This window comes from Stenella coeruleoalba (genome assembly GCF_951394435.1).
Source record: "Stenella coeruleoalba genome assembly, chromosome: 8".
NCBI classification, from domain to species: Eukaryota; Metazoa; Chordata; class Mammalia; order Artiodactyla; family Delphinidae; genus Stenella; species Stenella coeruleoalba.
In genome coordinates, this window is record NC_137154.1 from 83,652,085 (window position 1) to 83,673,312 (window position 21,228).

A 21,228-nucleotide genomic window follows, 5' to 3' on the forward strand; every position below is an offset into this window, starting at 1 on the left:
TCCTTCAAGAGCTTTTTCTTTGCATTCAGAATTCAGCTAACTGTTTGACGCAAGAGGCTTAGCTTTTGGTCTACCTTGGTTTCAACAGTCCTTCCTCACTAAGCTTAATTATTTCTAGCTTTTGATTTAAAGTGAGAGATGTGTGACTCTTCCTTTCACTTGAACACTTAGAGGCCATGGTAGGGTTATTAACAGACCTAATTTCAATATTCTTGCGTCTCAGGGAATAGTGAAGCCCAAGGAGAAGGAGAAAGACAGGGGAATGGCTGGTTGGTGCAGCAATCAGAATATGCACAACATTTATCAATTAAGTTTGCCATCTTATGTGGAAGCAGTTCATGGTGCCCCAAAACATTACAATAGTAACATCAAAGATCATAATCACAGGTAACAATAACAAATATAATAATAATGAAAAATATTGAAATATTGTAAGAATTACCAGAATCTGACATAGAGACACAAAGTGATGAAATGCTATTGGAAAAATGTCACTAATAGACTCACTTAGCACAGGATTGCCACAAACTTTCAATTTTTAAAAATATGCAATATCTGTGAAGACAATAAAGTGAAGCACAATAAAACAAGGTATGCTTGTATGTCCAGCCTGTATTTAAGGGGTAAAGAGTTATGCTCCACCTCCTTGAGGACAGAGTATCTACAGAAATTATTTGGAAATCTTTTGTGTGAAAGATTTATGTACATTTATTTATGTATTCAGTCATTTATTTATATCAGTATAGAGTCATGGATATTTATTTTATACTTTGAGTTATTATCCAATAATACTTTATTTATTTTGTTACTCAAATTGTTCTGCTTTGACCATCAGGAACTCCTTCAGTTGGCTCCTGTGTTTATTTGATATATCCCCAGTTGTTTGTCTTTTGAGCACTTCCTTACTTTCTGGAACAAGAAGACACAGCAGGCTTACCTTGTATATTTCCTGCCCAAACACTAGAATCAGCCATTTTTCCAAGAAGCCCTGGTTCCTTTAACTGGAGAATGTATTTGAAACCATGTTCTGGGCTCTGGGTGGGCACTAACAGTTTTTAATTAAAATTTGGATTTGTTTCTAAAAGACCCAAAAGTACAAGAATAATATACATTCCCACCACTCAAAATTTTTCCTCTTTATTTTGCTTTTTAATAAATAAAACATTTATAAAATTGAAGGTCATTTTCCCAGTCCCTGATCCTAAAACACTCCCTCTTTTCCCAGAAGCAACCACAATCTTAAGTTGACATGTAGAAATTTTTTTCAAGCATGCATGAAATATTTACAGAAATAGCTGTGTATTAAAGAAAATACTGGCAAAACCCCCAACAAACAAAGGTCCAGCCACCAAATGGCTTTAGAGGTGAATTCTACCAAACATTTAGAGAAGAGTTTACACCTATCCTTCTCAAACTATTCCAAAAAATTGCAGAGGAAAAAATGCTTCTGTACTCATTCGATGAGGCCAGCATCACTCTGATACCAAAACTAGACAAAGATATCACACAAAAAGAAAATTACAGGCCAATATCACTGATGAACATAGATGCAAAAACCTCAACAAAATCTTAGCAAATTGAATCCAACAGTACACTAAAAGGATAATTTACCATACTCAAGTGGAATTTATCCCAGGGATGCAAGGATGGTTCAGTATCCGCAAACCAATCAATGTGATATACCACATTAACAAATTGAAGAATAAAAACCATATGATTGAGAGGGGCAAGAGACAAGATGGCAGAGCAGAAGAAATCTCCTCTCATGAAAAAAACAAATTCACAACTAACTGCTGAACAAACATCAACAAAAAAGACTTGAACCTACCGAAAAAGATATTCTACACCCAAAGACAAATAAGCCACAACGAGATGATAGGAGGGGTGATTTTGCAATATAATCAAATCCCATACCTGCCAGATGGGTGACCCACAAACTAGAAAATAATTATATTGCAGAGGTTCTCCCACGGGAGTGAGAGTTGTGAGCCCCACATTATGCTCCTCACCCTGGGGGTCTGGTATCAGGTGGAGGAGCCTCCAAAATATCTGATGTTGAAGGCCAGTGGAACTTGAATGCAGGAGCGCCACAGAACTGGGGGGAACAGAGACTCCACTCTTAGAGGTCACACACAAGGTTTCACATGCATTGGGACCCAGGGCAAAGCAGTGACTCCATAGAAGCCTGGGCCAGACCTATCTGCATTTCTTGGAGGGTCTTCTGGCAGATGGGGAGTGGTCATGGCTCACTGTGGGGGCGAGGGCACTGGTGGTAGCAGCCCCAGGGAATATTCATTGGTGTGAGCTCTCCTGGAGGACACCATTTTGGCATGAGATCTGGCCCCATGCAACAGCCTGCAGGCTCCAGTACTGGGATGCTCAGGCCAAACAACCAACAGGGTGGGAACACAGCCCCACCCACCAGCAGACAGGCTGCCTAAAGTCATTCTGAGCCCACTGCCAGCTCTAAACACACCCCTTGACACAGCCCTTCCCACCAAAGGGATAAGACCCAGCTCCACTCACCGGTGGGCAGGCACCAGTTCCTTCCACCAGGAAGCCTGCACACCTTCTAGACCAGTGCCACTCACCAGGGGGCAGACACCAAAAGAAAAAGGAACTACATTCCTGCAGCCTGAGGAACAGAGACCACAGAGAAATTTAGACAAAATGAGATGGCAGAGAAAGATGTTCCCGATGAAGGAATAAGATAAAACCTCAGAAGAACAGCTAAGTGAAGTAGAGATATGCAATCTACCTGAAAAAGAATTCAGAGTAATGATAGTAAAGATGATCCAAGATCTCAGAAAAGGAATGGAGGCACAGACTGAAAGGATACAAGAAAAGTTTAATAAAGAGCTAGAAGATTTAAAGAACAAACAAACAGAGATGAACAGTATATATTCAACACCCATTTATGATAAAAGCTCTCCAGAAAGTGGGCATATAGGGAACGTACCTTTATTATAACATAACATAATAAAGACTGTATATGACAAACCCACAGCTAACATCATACTCAACAGTGAAAAGCTGAAAGTATTTACTCTAAGATCAGGAACAAGACAAGGATGTCCACTCTCACTACTTTTATTCAACGTAATTTTGGAAGTCTGAGCTAGGGCAATCAGAGAAGAAAAAAAAATAAAAGGAATCCAAATTGGAAAAGAAGTAAAGCCAACTTGGTTTGCAGATGACATGATATTATACATAGAAAATCCTAAAGATACTACCAGAAAACTACTAGAGCTCATGAATGAATTCAGTAAATTTGCAGAATACAAACTTAATACACAGAAATCTGTTGCATTTCTATACGCTAACAATGAAACATCAGAAAGAGAAATTAAGGAAATAATCCCATTTACCATCACATCAAAAAGAATAAAATACCTAGATATAAATGTACCTAAGGAGGCAAAAGGCCTGTACTCTGAAAACTATAAGACGCTGATGAAAGAAATTGAAGATGAGGACTTCCCTGGTGGTGCGGTGGCCAATGCAGGGAACATGGGTTCAATCCCTGGTCTGGGAAGATCCCACAGTCCATGGAGAAACTAAGCCCACAAGCCACAACTGCTGAGCTTGTGTGCCACAACTACTGAAGCCCGCGTGCCTAGAGCGCGTGCTCTGCAGCAAGAAAAGCCACCACAATGAGAAACCCGTGCACCACAATGAAGAGTAGCCCCTGCTCGCTGCAACTAGGGAAAGCCTGTACACAGCAACAAAGACCCAACACAGTCAAAAATAAATTAATTAATTAAAAAAAAAAAGAAATCGAAAATGACACAAACAGATGGAAAGACATACCATGTTCTTGGATTGGAAGAATGAATATTGTCAAAATGACTATACTACCCAAGGTAATCTACAGATTTAATGCAATCCCTATTAAATTACCAATGGCATTTTTCACAGGGCTGGAACAAAAAATTTTTTAATTTATAGGGAAACACAAAAGACCCCAAATAGCCAAAGCAATCTTGAGAAAGAAAAACAGAGCTGAAGAATCAGGCTTCCTGACTTCAGACTATATTACAAAGCTACAGTCATCAAGACAGTATGGTACTGGCAGAAAAACAGAAATGTAGATCAATGGAACAGGATAGAAAGCCCAGAAATAAACCCACTCACCTATGGTCAACTAATCTATTGACAAAGGAGGTAAGAATATATAGTGGAGAAAAGGCAGCCTCTTCAATAAGTGGTGCTGGGAAAACTGGACAGCTACATGCAAAAGAATGAAAAAGAATGTTAGGACATTCTCTAACACCATACACAAAAATAAACTGAAAATGGATTAAATACCTAAATGTAAGCCCAGATACTATAAAATTCTTAGAGGAAAACATAGGCAAAACACTTTACGACATAAATTGCAGCAATATCTTTTTGTATCCACCTCCTAGAATAATGAAAATAAAAACAAAAATTAAAAAATGGGGAACTAATTTTGCACAGCAAAGGAAAGCATAAACAAAATCAAAAGACAGCCCACAGAATTGGAGAAAATATTTGCAAATGAAGCGACTGACAAGGGATTAATCTCCAAAATATGCTCATGCAGCTCAATATCAAAAAAACAGATGGCCCAATCAAAAATGGGCAGAAGATCTAAATAGACATTTCTCTGTAGAAGACCTACAGATGTCCGAAAAACACATGAAAAGATGCTCAACATCACTAATTATTAATGAAATACAAAACTACAATAAGGTATCACCTCAGACTGGTCAGAATGGCCATCATCAAAAAGTTGACAAACAATAAATGCTTGTGAGAGTGTGGAAAAAAAGTAAATCTTGTCCACTGTTGGGAATGTAAATTGGTGTAGCCAGTGTGGAAAACAGTATAGCACTTTCTCAAAACAATAAAAATATTACTACCATATGAGCCAGCAATTCCACTCCTGGGTATGTTTCCCCCCCAAAATGAAAACATTAAAAGATACATGCACCCCAATATCATAGCAGCATTATTTACAGTTGCCAAGATATGGAAGCAACTAAAGTGTCCATCAACAGATGAGTGGGTAAAAAGGATGTGGTATATATACACAATGGAATACTACTCAGCCATAAAAAAGAACAAGATTTTGCTATTTGCAACAACATGGATGGACTTGAAGGGTATTATGCTAAGCGAAATAAGTCAGAGAATAACATAATGCATGATATCACTTATATATGGAAGCTAAAAAAAAAAACTCGTAAGTATAGCAAAAAGAAACAGACTCACAGATCTAGAGAACCAGCTAGTGGTTACCAGTGGGGTGAGGGATGGGGGAGGGGCAAGAGACAAGTAGGGGATTAAGAGATACAAACTACTATATATATAATAAATAAGCTACAAGGATATATTGTATAGAACAGGGAATATATCCAATATTTTACAATAAGTATAAATGGAGTACAACCTTTAAAAATTGTGAATCACTATGTTGTACATCTGAAACTTATGTAATATTGTAAGTCATCTATACCTCAATTTTTTAAAAAAGCGAAAAGACTGGCTTTTGTTTAGGCCGAGTTTCCGTATTCCCTGGGCTGTTCTAGTGGGTAATTGTGTCTCTGCCATAAGCCATTTGTCCACACATTTAGTACCTTACCTTGTTGTTGTAGCTAGCATTCCATTTGTCTCTCTCTCATGAGGTAACTTCATTCTGCTATTTCTTCCAGCCACTCTCTCTTCTCTAGTCTGTTTCTTCACATCTCATACTAATTTGCTGCTTTGTAGGCAGCTTCTGGTGTCCTTCCTTGTTGGAAGACCAATAACTTGATATAGTGGATTTTGTGAAAGTATATTGTAAACTGAAATGTGCTAAACAATTATATAATTTCACTGTTTCATTCACGGAGCCCCCCAAAATGGGGCCGGGGGCATATCATTCATTTGTTTGGAGTACTTGCTCTTTATCAGCTATTTTTTAGCTTAGAGACATTACCAGTTGCTTTTAGTTATTTTTTGAGTTGTACTTCTGGAAGGTCGAGGCTGCCAGATTTAAGAACATTTGCTATATGGAAAGCAGAATAGTTAATTTAATGGTTCTTCATTTATGTCTTTCATACAAATACTGTTCTTCAAAATATAGGAACAGTATCCAAAATAGAGGCAAAGTTTACTATTGAAGGGATTGCTCGTGAAACAAACAATTTCTCCAGCAAGTGACTTAAAATAAGAGACTAATTGTGTAATTATAAAGTGAAAGGCTTTAGCTATAATTGCCATCCATTGAATTGTATTGCAGTGTGGGCAGTTCAGCTGGTAAAGTTCTGGGTGCATAGCACCTTATCTGCTTACTAAGGTAAGCAGAAATTTGGGGGTGGGATTTCCAGCTCCATTAACAGTAAATATATCTAATTTCTTCCACAGCTTACATTTACTTTGACAAAGGCAAATTTGGAAGCAATTACTTGAGAACCATTTGTATAACACCTGGATAATCAAAACAGGCACAATGAAGCACTTCCTGAGGTAAGTATTTATGGTTTCCTGGATGAGCACTCTGAAATGGAGAAACTTCCTTAACAATTAGTATATTTCTGTTCACCATTTGTGATCGTATAACCAGTTCTCTAGGACTGCATAAAATAACATTGTATTTTGGCTAAGAACAATTTGGACATAAGGTTTCTCTGCCAACTCTATACCCATACTGATGCTAAGAGAGAGCACTTACAAGTAGGAGATTACAAGAGATTATAAAAGAATATAGGCACAAAACCATGGGGCAGACACGCTTTGATGCCTTGTGTTTCTAAAGCCCCAAGGTTCAGGTTTGAGGCGTTAGTACTCAAGAAATCAATATAATTTGTGTAGAATCATTTTCCTAAAAAAAGTAATTTTAAAAGTAGATTTTGGGGCTTCCCTAGTGGCGCAGTGGTTGAGAGTCCGCCTGCGGATGCAGGGGACACGGGTTCGTGCCCCGGTCCGGGAAGATCCCACATGCCGCGGAGAGGCTGGGCCCATGAGCCATGGCCGTTGAGCCAGCGCGTCCGGAGCCTGTGATCCGCAACGGGAGAGGCCACAGCAGTGAGAGGCCCGCGTACCGCAAAAAAAAAAAAAAAGTAGATTTTGGTTGGCTGGCCAACCCATACAGGCATTTTCAAATGTTCTTTTTTGGTGAAAAATATGTTCTAAGCTTTAGCTTTTCCTGCCTCAGTGATGCCTCTTAAATCTGCATTAATTTTTTTTTAACATCTTTATTGGGGTATAATTGCTTTACAATGGTGTGTTAGTTTCTGCTTTATAACAAAGTGAATCAGTTATACATATACATATGTTCCCATATCTCTTCCCTCTTGCATCTCCCTCCCTCCCACCCTCCCTACCCCACCCCTCCAGGCGGTCAGAAAGCACCCAGCCGATATCTCTCTGCCATGCGGCTGCTTCCCACTAGCTATCTACCTTACGTTTGTTAGTGTATATATTCCATGCCTCTCTCTCGCCCTGTCACAGCTCACCGTTCCCCCTCCCCATATCCTCAAGTCTGTTCTCCAGTAGGTCTGTGTCTTTATTCCTGTCTTACCCCTAGGTTCTTCATGACTTTTTTTTTCTTAAATTCCATATATATGTGTTAGCATACGGTATTTGTCTTTCTCTTTCTGACTTACTTCACTCTGTATGACAGACTCTAGGTCTATCCACCTCATTACAAATAGCTCAATTTCGTTTCTTTTTATGGCTGAGTAATATTCCATTGTATATATGTGCCACATCTTCTTTATCCATTCATCCGATGATGGACACTTAGGTTGTTTCCATCTCCGGGCTATTGTAAATAGAGCTGCAATGAACATTTTGGTACATGACTCTTTTTGAATTTTGGTTTTCTCAGGGTATATGCCCAGTAGTGGGATTGCTGGGTCATATGGTAGTTCTATTTGTAGTTTTTTAAGGAACCTCCATACTGTTCTCCATAGTGGCTGAACCAATTCACATTCCCACCAGCAGTGCAACAGTGTTCCCTTTTCTCCACACCCTCTCCAGCATTTATTGTTTCTAGATTTTTTGATGATGGCCATTCTGACTGGTGTGAGACGATATCTCATTGTAGTTTTGATTTGCATTTCTCTAATGATTAATGATGTTGAACATTCTTTCATGTGTTTGTTGGCAGTCTGTATATCTTCTTTCGAGAAATGTCTATTTAGGTCTTCTGCCCATTTTTGGATTGGGTTGTTTGGTTTTTTGTTATTGAGCTGCATGAGCTGCTTGTAAATTTTGGAAATTAATCCTTTGTCAGTTGCTTCATTTGCAAATATTTTCTCCCATTCTGAGGGTTGTCTTTTGGTCCTGTTTAAGGTTTCCTTTGCTGTGCAAAAGCTTTGACGTTTCATTAGGTCTCATTTGTTTATTTCTGTTTTTATTTCCATTACTCCAGGAGGTGGGTCAAAAAGGATCTTGCTGTGATTTATGTCATAGAGTGTTCTGCCTATGTTTTCCTCTAAGAGTTTGATAGTTTCTAGCCTTACATTTAGGTCTTTAATCCATTTTGAGCTTATTTTTGTGTATGGTGTTAGGGAGTGATCTAATCTCATACTTTTACATGTACCTGTCCAGTTTTCCCAGCACCACTTATTGAAGAGGCTGTCCTTTCTCCAGTGTACATCCCTGCCACCTTTATCAAAGATAAGGTGTCCATATGTGCGTGGGTTTATCTCTGGGATTTCTATCCTCTTCCATTGATCTATCTTTCTGTTTTTGTGCCAGTACCATACTGTCTTGATTACTGTAGCTTTGTAGTATAGTCTGAAGTCAGGGAGCCTGATTCCTCCAGCTCCGTTTTTTGTTCTCAAGATTGCTTTGGCTATTCGGGGTCTTTTGTTTTTCCATACAAATTGCAAAATTTTTTGTTCTAGTTCTGTGAAAAATGCCAGTGGTAGTTTGATAGGGATTGCATTGAATCTATAGATTGCTTTGGGTAGTAGAGTCATTCTCACAATGTTGATTCTTCCAATCCAAGAACATGGTATATCTCTCTATCTATTTGTATCATCTTTAATTTCTTTCATCAGTGTCTTATAATTTTCTGCATACAGGTCTTTTGTCTCCTTAGGTAGGTTTATTCCTAGATATTTTATTCTTTTTGTTGCAGTGGTAAATGGGAGTGTTTTCTTGATTTCACTTTCAGATTTTTCATCATTAGTATATAGGAATGCCAGAGATTTCTGTGCATTAATTTTGTATCCTGCTACTTTACCAAATTCATTGATTAGCTCTAGTAGTTTTCTGGTAGCATCTTTAGGATTCTCTATGTATAGTATCATGTCAATTGCAAACAGTGACAGCTTTACTTCTTCTTTTCCGATTTGGATTCCTTTTATTTCCTTTTCTTCTCTGATTGCTGTGGCTAAAACTTCCAAAACTATGTTGAATAAGAGTGGTGAGAGTGGGCTACCTTGTCTTTTTCCTGATCTTAGTGGAAATGCTTTCAGTTTTTCACCATTGAGGATGATGTTGGCTGTGGGCTTGTCATATATGGCCTTTATTATGTTGAGGAAAGTTCCCTCTATGCCTACTTTCTGCAGGGTTTTTATCATAAATGGGTGTTGAATTTTGTCAAAATCTTTCTCTGCATCTATTGAGATGATCAAATGGTTTTTCTCCTTCAATTTGTTAATATGGTTTATCACATTGATAGATTTGCGTATATTGAAGAATCCTTGCATTCCTGGAATAAACCCCCCTTGATCATGGTGTATGATCCTTTTAATGTGCTGTTGGATTCTGTTTGCTAGTATTTTGTTGAGGATTTTTGCATCTATGTTCATCAGTGATATTTGCCTGTAGTTTTCTTTCTTTGTGACATCCTTGTCTGGTTTTGGTATCAAGGTGATGGTGGCCTCATAGAATGAATTGGGAGTGTTCCTCCCTCTGCTATATTTTGGAAGAGTTTGAGAAGGATAGGTGTTAGCTCTTCTCTAAATGTTTGATAGAATTCGCCTGTGAAGCAATCAGGTCCTGGGCTTTTGTTTGTTGGAAGATTTTTAATCACAGTTTCAATTTCAGTGCTTGTGATTGGTCTGTTCATATTTTCTATTCCTGATTCAGACTTGGCAGGTTGTGCATTTCTAAGAATTTGTCCATTTCTTCCAGATTGTCCATTTTATTGGCATAGAGTTTCTTGTAGTAAGATTGTCCATTTTATTGGCATATAGTTGCTTGTAGTAATCTCTCATGATCTTTTTTATTTCTGTAGTGTCAGTTGTTACTTCTTCTTTTTCATTTCTAATTCTATTGATTTGAGTGTTCTCCCTTTTTTACTTGATGAGTCTGGCTAATGGTTTATCTATTTTGTTTATCTTCTCAAAGAACAAGCTTTTAGTTTTATTGATCTTTGCTATTGTTTCCTTCATTTCTTTTTCATTTATTTCTGATCTGATTTTTATGATTTCTTTCCTTCTGCTAGCTTTGAGGTTTTTTTGTTCTTCTTTCTCTAATTGCTTGAGGTGCAAGGTTAGGTTGTTTATTCGAGATGTTTCCTGCTTCTTAAGGTGGGCTTGTAATGCTATAAACTTCCCCCTTAGAACTGCTTTTGCTGCATCCCGTAGGTTTTGGGTCGTTGTGTCCCCATTTTCATTTGTTTCTAGGTATTTTTTTATTTCCTCTTTGATTTCTTCAGTGATCACTTCGTTATTATGTAGTGTATTGTTTAGCCTCCATGTGTTTGTATTTTTTACAGATCTTTTCCTGTAATTGATATCTAGTCTCATGGCGTTGTGGTCGGAAAAGATACTTAATACAATTTCAATTTTCTTATATTTACCAAGGCTTGATTTGTGACCCAAGATATGATCTATCCTGGAGAATGTTTCATGAGCACTTGAAAAAAATGTGTATTCTGTTGTTTTTGGATAGAGTGTCCTATAAATATCAATTAAGTCCATCTTGTTTAATGTATCATTTAAAACTTGTGTTTCCTTATTTATTTTCATTTTGGATGATCTGTCCATTGGTGAAAGTGGGGTGTTAGAGTCCCCTACTATGAATGTGTTACTGTCAATTTCCCCTTTTATGGCTGTTAGTATTTGCCTCATGTATTGAGGTGTTCCTATGTTGGGTGCATAAATATTTACAATTGTTTTATCTTCTTGGATCGATCCCTTAATCATTATGTAGTGTCCTTCTTTTTCTCTTCTAATAGTCTTTATTTTGAAGTCTATTTTGTCTGATATGAGAATTGCTACTGCAGCTTTCTTTTGGTTTCCATTTGCATGGAATATCTTTTTCCATCCCCTTACTTTCAGTCTGTATGTGTCTCTAGGTATGAAGTGGGACTCTTGTAGACAGCATATATAAGGGTCCTCTTTTTGTATCCATTCAGCCAATCTGTGTCTTTTTGGTGGGAGCATTTAGTCCATTTACATTTAAGGTAATTATCGATATGTACGTTCCTATTCCCATTTTCTAAATTGTTTTGGGTTCGTTATTATAGGTCTTTTCCTTCTCTTGTGTTTCTTGTCTAGAGAAGTTCCTTTAGCATTTGTTGTAAAGCTGGTTTGGTGGTGCTGAACTCTCTCAGCTTTTGCTTGTCTGTAAAGGTTTTAATTTCTCCATCAAATCTGAATGAGATTCTTGCTGGGTAGAGTAATATTGGTTGCAGGTTTTTCTCCTTCATCAATTTCAGTATGTCCTGCCACTCCCTTCTGGCTCTGCATTAATTTTTGGGTTCCCTGAAGATTTTGCTGTATAGGGTACCATATATGTTTGTGTGTTTTAGAGTGATCATGTTTTGTTTTGAAAGCCATTTAGCTGGACCTATAGTTATAATTATTTTCAAGAGTATTGACTGTCATTCACAATTCTATAAATAAAATTCTCAGAGAAATTTTACATTATATTAAAATATGACAAAATAAAGTTAATTTGGTCCTGAAAGTTAGAAAATAAGACACACTTTCTAGAATATTGCGTTTCTTTCCTGCAAGATGGTGGCCTACCTATGTTGCCTATTCTGGTCCCTTGTTCTGGCTATTTTCTCTAAGAAAATAATTAGTGGGTTTACTTCTTTTAGGATGTGATTTAATTCTTTCAGTGGCTGCAATTTAAGATTTTCTTTTTCCCACGGTTTTCATTGCATTTTTATTTCTGGAGCATCTAGGTCATTTTGGGTGGGATTCACTATGGTTTGGTATAGCTACTGGTGTTTCACAATTCAATCTTAGAATTGTGAAAACCTCTCAGAAGGTCAATATTAAACCATTTACAGGCATTAACATTTGTTTTAATATACAGTATACTCCTCAGCTTGTTTATCTCAGATGTGTAAAAAGATAGTATTTGAAAAATCACTAGGTCATTTACCAGCAAAGTATTTAACTCAATACATTTTTGGTTGCCATGACATTAACATATCTGTTTACACACTCATGAAAAGTTGGTATCTATAAATCCCCCTTGAGTGTAAACGTGGTGTTTCATTTTTATTTTTTTTGTGGTACGTGGGCCTGTCACTGTTGTGGCCTCTCCTGTTGCGGAGCACAGGCTCCAGAAGCGCAGGCTCAGCGGCCATGGCTCACGGGTCCAGATGCTCCGCAGCATGTGGAATCTTCCCAGACCGGGGCACGAACCCGTGTCCCCTGCATCGGCAGGCGGACTCTCAACCACTGCACCACCAGGGAAGCCCTAAACGTGGTGTTTTTAAGCTGTAGAATCGTGTTAACAGAGAGCTTTAATGTTAGCTGAAGCTTAGAAGTCAGGAGCTCCTTTTGTAATAGGGGAGGTGGTAGTGATGAAGTTTGTCCCAAGACTTGTACTACTGAATTTCTTCTTCAGTGTTTTTGTTTTAGAAAAACTTGAGTGGGCTCAAAACCAGCCATTTTAGGAGAAATAGTAACATTTGTTTCTGTTAGTTTTTGTTAAATTGAATAGGTGCAACACTATGTTTAATAGAGATTATATTTTTAAATTAATTTGTATTTGATGATTTAAAACTGATATAGTGCAAAATCTACCACTCTAATTTCACACAGAGCAGCACCAAGGGTAATGGAACTGGCATATCCCTATCAGTTATATGTTCTGATACAAATTTTTCTCTTTTAACTTGATACATTTGTTTTACAAATATTACTTAACATTGATAATTTGTGTGAAACTGAAGCTAGCATAATAAATTACAAATCAAGAAAGAAACTTGAGGATTTTCATTGACCATTGGTTTCAAAATATTGACAGGAAACTCAATCATTTTTTAAAAATATTTATTTATTTATTATTATTATTTTTTTGGCTGCATCGGGTCTTAGTTGCAGCATTCCATTGTGGTGTGCGAGCTCAGTAGTTGTGGCACGTGGCTTAGTTGCCCAGCAGCATGTGGGATCTTAGTTCCCTGACCAGGGATTGAACCCGCATCCCTTGCATTGGAAGGCGGATTCTCTACCACTGGACCACCAGAGAAGTCCCAAAACTCAATCATTGTTTCTCCTTAGTTGATTATTGCTTTTGGCTTTAATTTTTGTTTTTAATTCTTTTTATTGTTATAACTTGTGTGTATTCATTTTATCTTAATGTTTGTGGTAATTGGAGGGATAAGAGGGCAAGGAGTAATAATTCTGCATTACAGGCACTATCAGATAATTTAGATTGCCTTCTATTCCCTGTAGTCCATTCTCACAATTTGGCAATCTTTTCATTCGAACCAAAGAGGAGGTTATATAAACATAACTTGAACAAATCAGGTGTTAATTCCTGAGCTCAGCAAATACATTATGCAGAATAAGGAGCTGACTTTCACTGAGAAGAATCAGCAACATTTAAAAAGCCCACGGAGTGATTAATCTGTCAATTTCTGAGTTGTTCTAGAATGAGCAACTTCTGAGGCCATGTACAGCCTCAGAAGAAGTAAAGTTAATCTTAGAGAAACGAGGTGTGGGGAAAAAATGGATTTTAATCCACATTTAAGATACATGGAACCCATACTCTTCTCTCTCTAACTCCCTGCTACCATCACATATATTAATGGTGTAACTACTCAGAGCTTAAGGGAGTAGAAAAAACATTACATAAGATATTAGAAATAAATGCTACAGGATTAGTACACCCAGCTGAAGGGTGTGTTTTAAATTGACAGTAGATATGGGATATTGGATAAGTACCCCATAGTCACCCAGTATGACTTTAGCTGTGATCTGCATTAAAAGAATACAGGGATAAAACTGAGAAGAAAGTGTGTCTATGTGTGATCAGAAAAAGAGGGGACACTTTTTGAGCCCTAAATAGAACTGAGGCTTAGAGTTTAGTTTGTTTAATATATTTCATTAATTTCAACTCAATTAATGTTTATAACAGAGAGAACATAACACTTGTATTAAGATCTTTTCCTTTGCTAGGATTTAGTTATTGAAATTAAATGCTTTTAAGGTCATCAAAACATTATTAATTTTGAATTTTCCTAATAAAGGGTATAAGTCACCCCATATAAATAATTGCTTCCAACTATTTCAGCCTCAAGATCTCAGTTTCTTGGCCATGGAATTCACTGCATACTTTCCTTCCTTAGGCAGAAGAGAGGATATGAAACCATCTGCCAAACTCAAACCTCCATGGGAGAAACTGAGATATAACGCAGACTTGTACCCAAGTCCTGGCTGTGAAACAGTAAAGGGGAAAACAATATTTTACTACTGTGATTAGGTAAATAAAGGCTTCCAATTAGCAAAAAAAATCTGTAAATGGGGTTTTATAAGTCATTCACACTTGATTAATATCTTGGTCCACTGATTCATTTAGAAAGCGTTTAGTACTAGTGATAATTCCAGTACTATGCCACATTTAAATTTTTATTTTCTCTTCATAACAATTGTAATAAAATAGGAATTAATACCCCATTTACAGCAGAGGGCAAAAAGCTTAGCAAAGTTAAGAAACTCATCTAAGGGCACACAGATATTTGAATGCAGGCCTATCTGACTTCAAAGTTTTTTCTCATAATTTTTGCATCATGGTACTGTGTACCTGTTGTGAGGTGTTCTGGGTGATACAGAAGTGAATATGAGGTGGCCTTTGCTCCAAAGTAACATACCACTTGGCAACAAGATGAAGCCATGCATACAAAATTAAGATATAAGAAGGAATGTGATTGGTGACATGCTACAGCTGTTTTGTGACGGGACTATTCAGGGAAGTCTTCACTGAGGTGATGTTGAAGGAAAGAGACAGAGGATGTAACAGGTGGAGAAGGTCCTATGAACAAAGCCCGAGAAAGTGTGACCAGCTGCCACAAGCAGCAGGTGGTCCAGGTTTATTGGCTGTAGACCCCGTTTAGGGAGAGTAGAAGATAAGTTGCAAAGATGAAGTTGGGGGCAGCTCTTGGACACATTTGCAAGCATGGTATAAAATAGCCCAGAAGCATGGTAACACTTTCACCCAGACCTAATGTACACCTTAAAGAGAAGGGTGAGTCAGACAAAAAATCTTTTTCCCTTACAACATGTGTCTAGCCTTATCTTAGAGCCAGATATCTAGTCCATTCCCTTCAGCTTACAAATGAGAGGGCAGAGCCTCAGAGAAACAAAGTAGCTTGTCCACAGTCACACAGCTCATAATGGCAAATTGAGGCTAGACCTGAAGTCAGACTTCAGACACTTTCCTATTTAATCAAGTAGTATTTCCATTTACCACGAAGTAATTTCCACTGCATTTGAAGGGCTGAAGGTGCAGGGTCATGTAGTTATTCCAGAATTTGACTATCATTGCTTGAGACATTGACTGAGCTTATTTATGAGATGTAAAAGCAAAGTCTTGAAAAGGGATAGATTTATGGTACGTTTGAATACCTCTCTCACTGTAGACTGGTACTTTTAGCCATATTTTATCTTTTTTAGGACACACACATACACACCACGTATGTATATACATAGATAAATATACATATGTATACATACATATATGGGTATGTATACACACTATATACACACACATACACATGTACATGTATGTTTATACATACATGTATTTTAAATTATTTTGTTTCCTGCATAAAAACAAACAAAAATTGTTTCCACACCCTTGTTGAAATATGTTAACCTGAATAGTTTTCTAGGCAATTTCCTGTAGGTGATCTCACCAGAGCCTGCCATGAGAGATTTTTTTGGGAACTTGAGTATTGGCTTCCCAGCTCTCCTACCTCTGACCTGAATGTCTATTTCCTTTCCCGGGTTAGGGAAGTTTTCAGCTTTTATATCTTCAAATATATTCTCTGTCACTTTCTCTCTCTTTTTTCCTTCTGGGACCACTATAATGTGAATGTTAGTATGCTTGATGTTGTCACACAGGTCTTTTAAACTGTCCTCATTTTTTTTTTTTTTTTTTTTTTTGCGGTACACGGGCCTCTCACTGTTGTGGCCTCTCCCATTGCGGGGCACAGGCTCCGGACGCGCAGGCTCAGCGGCCATGGCTCACGGGCCCAGCCGCTCCGCGGCATGTGGGATCCTCCCGGACCGGGGCACGAACCCGTGTCCCCTGCATTGGCAGGCGGACTCTCAACCGCTGCGCCACCAGGGAAGCCCTGTCCTCATTTTTTTATTCTTTGTTCTTCTTTTTTCTATTCAGCTTCAGTGATTTCCACTACTCTGTTTCCAGCTAGCTGATCTGTTCCTGTGTATCAACTAAGCTACTATTGATTCCTTCTAGTGTATTTCTTATTTTAGTTATTGTATTTCTTCATATCTGTTTGGTCCTTCTTAGTATTTTCTAAATCTTTGTTAAAAACTTCTAATTTCTCAATCTGTTCATCCTATCTTCTACCACGTTCTTTGAACATCTTTACAGTCATTACCTTGAACTCTTTATCAGGTAGATTGTTTATCTCTGCTTCACTTAGTTCTTGGGTTTTATCTTGTTCCTTTGTTTGGAAGATATTTCTCTGTCACCTCATTTTGCCTAATTTGTTGTTTTTATTTCTATATATTTTGTAGGTTGGTTATGTTTTCCAACCTTGGAGAAGTGGCCTTTTGTAGAAGATGTCTTATGTGTCCCAGCAGCACACTCACCTCTCGTCACCAGTGCTATATGCTCTTGGGGTGCCCCCTATGTGGACTGTGTGGGTCCTTCTACTGTGGTGGGCTGAATACTGTGGATGGTCTGGTAGGCATGGCTGTTCCCACCCCATCCCCTGCCTTGGTCACTTGGTTGCCAGACCTGCTTTGTGCAGAAGCTGCTGGCAGCTGGTGGACAGGGTTGGGTCATGAGGCAGCTGGGTGTAGTGCCTTGGGGAGTCCAGGGGCTAGTGCTGGCGCACTGGTGGGTGGACCTGGGATCCAGTGTTTGTGGGGCTGGGGGTCTTGGATCAAGTGTTGGCCTGCTGGTGGGCAGGGCCTGTTCATGATGCATCTCATTGAATGTCCTGGAGTGTCCCAAAATGCTTTCAGCCCATTGGTGAGTGGGGCTGCATCCCAGGATGGCTGGCTGAGGGGTCCAAGGCGTCTCAGAACTGGTGTCAGCCTGGGGTAGGCAGAGCCAGGTCCTGGGTTCTCTGGCTGCACAGCCCTGGGGGTCCTGGTGCTGGTGTTGACCTGCTGGTGGGGAAATCTGGGGCCTGGGATGGTCCTGGGGTGGTGTCTGCATGCTACTGGGTGAGGCTGGTTCCTGACACAGCTGGCTATAGGATCTTGGGTATCCCAAAGCTATTATAGGCTCACTGGTGAGTGGGGCTAGATCCTGGAGTGACTGGCTAAGGAGCCCAAGGTGTCCCAGAACTGTTGTTGGCCTGTTTGTGGGTTGGCTGGGTTCTGACATGGTAGGCTGTGGGGGGACTTTGGTGGTCCTGGGAGTGGTATCCACCCACTGGTGGGTGGGGCCAAGGTCCAGGGGATCCCAGGGCTGGTGCCTCCCTTCGGTTGGCTGAGGCCAGGTCTGGGGTTTCAGGCTGCAGGACCTAGGGTCCTAGAGCTGGTGTTGGCCTGCTGGTGGGTAGAGCTGAGGCCCTGGGGTCCCAGGGCTAGTGCCGGCGCCCTGGTGTATGAGACCAGGTCCTGGGCCCTCTGGTGGACAGGGCCATACCTCAGGGTGCCTGTGGGCTTAGGGGTTCTTAAAGCAGTAGTCCTGTTGGTAGGTGGGACTGTGTTCCTGCCCAGCTAGTTGCTTGGCCTGAGGCATCCCAGTACTGGTGCTGACAGGCTTGTGGGTGGAGCCAGGTCTCAGAGCTAATAAGCTCCAGGGAGGATTCCAAAATGGCACTTGTCAGCACAAATGTCCCTATGGTAGAACACGCTCCCCAAAATTGTTGCTGCCAGTGTCTGTGTCCCCAGGTTGAGCTCCAGTTGCTTCCTGCCTATCCAGGAGGCTCTCCAAGACTGGCAGGTGTGTCTGACCTAGGCTCCTTTCAAATAACTGCTTCTGCCCTGGTTCCCAGAGTGTGTGAGATTTTGTGTGCACCCTTTAAGAGTGAAGTCTCTATTTCCCACAACACTCTGGGTCTCCCAACTGGTCTTCAAACCTAAACCTTCTGGAGGCTTATCTTCCCAGTGCAGGTCCCCTGGACTGGGGAGCCTGATGCTGTGCTTGGACCCTTTGCTCCTTGGGGAGACCCTCTGCAATTGTGATTATTCTGTCATTTGTGGGTAGCCTGCCCAGGAGTCTTGACTGTACCTCATCTCCGCCCCTTCTACCCATCTTGTTGTGGTTCCTTCTTTATATCTTTAGTTGTAGATGATTTTTTCTGCTAGTCGTCTGGTCTTTCTTATCAGTTGTTGCTCTGTAAAGAGTTGTAATTTTGGTGTGCTGTGGGAGGAGGTGAGCTCAGGGTCTTCCTACTCTACCATCTTGGTCACTGCCCCTGTCTAAATGCTTCTTAAATGTCAAAGCATAATGTGTTTGCTGCTTCCCTTATAAATAAACTAATAAATGTATTATCCAAGTAGAAAAAAATCTGAATTTTAAAAATAAATCTTGGAAAGTATATGAATTTAATCATTAAATTTTTATTTGAATAGTGATGTCATTAATAATTTAAGAGAAACTTGTCTCCTTTTCTTTGAAAGGAAAAGGATAAACCATTAATTTATTTATTATTTTAGTTGTACCACAGTCAGCTATTGCTCTCTAATCCCTCATATGAAATTTCCCTGGAATTAAAAATAGTGCCCTTTACTATAGCAATAGAATTTGGAATAATATCTATCCATGATAGATTTATACCCACTACCTTTGAAAAGCAGCATGATCTCTTCAAATAAAGAATGATGGAAAAGGGGGGATTTCCTAAGCGGTCCAGTGGTTGGGACTCTGTGCTTTCACTGCAGGGGGCGTGGATTCGATCCCTGGTCAGGGAACTGAGATCCCACATGCCACGTGACCAAAAAAAAAAAAAAAAAAAGAATGATGGAAAAGACCAGGGGCTCCACACTGCCTCACCACTGCTCAATGTGGGGAAATAATCTTGGTTTTATTTTACAACTTTATTGGAGTATAATTGCTTTACAATGGTGTGTTAGTTTCTGCTTTATAACGAAGTGAATCAGTTATACATAAACATATGTTGCCATATCTCTTCCGTCTTGCGTCTCCCTCCCTCCCGCCCTCCCTATCCCACCCCTCTAGGTGGTCACAGCAACGAGCTGATCTCCCTGTGCTATGCGGCTGCTTCCCACTAGCTATCTATTTTACGTTTGGTAGTGTGTATATGTCCATGCCACTCTTTCGCTTTGTCACAGCTTACCCTTCCCCCTCCCCATATCCTCAAGTCCGTTCTCTAATAGGTCTGTTTCTTTATTCCTGTCTTACCCCTAGGTTCTTCATGACTTTTTTTTTCTTAAATTCCATATATATGTGTTAGCATACGGTATTTGTCTTTCTCTTTCTGACTTACTTCACTCTGTATGACAGACTCTAGGTCCATCCACCTCATTACAAATAGCTCAATTTCGTTTCTTTTTATAGCTGAGTAATATTCCATTGTATATATGTGCCACATCTTCTTTATCCATTCATCTGATAATGGACACTTAGGTTGTTTCCATCTCTGAGCTATTGTAAATAGAGCTGCAATGAACATTTTGGTACATGACTCTTTTTGAATTTTGGTTTTCTCAGGGTATATGCCCAGTAGTGGGATTGCTGGGTCATATAGTAGTTCTATTTGTAGTTTTTTAAGGAACCTCCATACTGTTCTCCATAGCGGCTGTACCAATTCACATTCCCACCAGCAGTGCAACAGTGTTCCCTTTTCTCCACACCCTCTCCAGCATTTATTGTTTCTAAATTTTTTGATGATGGCCATTCTTACCAGTGTGAGATGATATCTCATTGTAGTTTTGATTTGCATTTCTCTAATGATTAATCATGTTGACCATTCTTTCATGTGTTTGTTGGCAGTCTGTATATCTTCTTTCGAGTAATGTCTATTTAGGTCTTCTGCCCATTTTTGGATTGGGTTGTTTGGTTTTTTGTTATTGAGCTGCATGAGCTGCTTATAAATTTTGGAGATTAATCCTTGGTCAGCTGCTTCATTTGCAAATATTTTCTCCCATTCTGAGGGTTGTCTTTTGGTCTTTTTTATGGTTTCCTTTGCTGTGCAAAAGTTTGAAGTTTCATTAGGTCCCATTTGTTTATTTTTGTTTTTATTTCCATTTCTCTAGGAGGTGGGTCAAACAGGATCTTGCTGTGATTTATGTCATAGAGTGTTCTGCCTATGTTTTCCTCTAAGAGTTTGATAGTTTCTGGCCTTACATTTAGGTCTTTAATCCATTTTGAGCTTATTTTTGTGTATGGTGTTAGGGAGTGATCTAATCTCATACTTTTACATGTACCTGTCCAGTTTTCCCAGCACCACTTATTGAAGAGGCTGTCCTTTCTCCACTGTACATTCCTGCCTCCTTTATCAAAGATAAGGTGTCCATATGTGCGTGGGTTTATCTCTGGGCTTTCTATCCTGTTCCATTGATCTATCTTTCTGTTTTTGTGCCAGTACCATACTGTCTTGATTACTGTAGCTTTGTAGTACAGTCTGAAGTGAGGGAGCCTGATTCCTCCAGCTCCGCTTTTCATTCTCAAGATTGCTTTGGCTATTCGGGGTCTTTTGTTTTTCCATACAAATTGTGAAATTTTTTGTTCTAGTTCTGTGAAAAATGCCAGTGGTAGTTTGATAGGGATTGCATTGAATCTATAGATTGCTTTGGGTAGTAGAGTCATTTTCACAATGTTGATTCTTCCAATCCAAGAACATGGTATTTCTCTCCATCTAATAATCTTGTTTTTCTAGAGGCCCACAAATGGTATCTTTGTATG

At 39.3% G+C, this 21,228-nt stretch overlaps 1 protein-coding gene across 1 annotated transcript in view; it reads left to right on the forward strand.

The window, feature by feature from the left end:
- Nucleotides 1–6,457: 6,457 nt before the first annotated feature.
- The window catches only part of ELMOD1 (ELMO domain containing 1), a gene marked incomplete at its 5' end in the record, with an annotated part of 68,981 nt that continues 54,210 nt past the window's right edge, over nt 6,458–21,228 (forward strand). The window contains one exon of the mRNA XM_079929381.1: nt 6,458–6,474. Within this exon, the coding sequence (XP_079785507.1) occupies nt 6,458–6,474 (17 nt within the window). The remainder of the gene's footprint in view (nt 6,475–21,228) is intronic.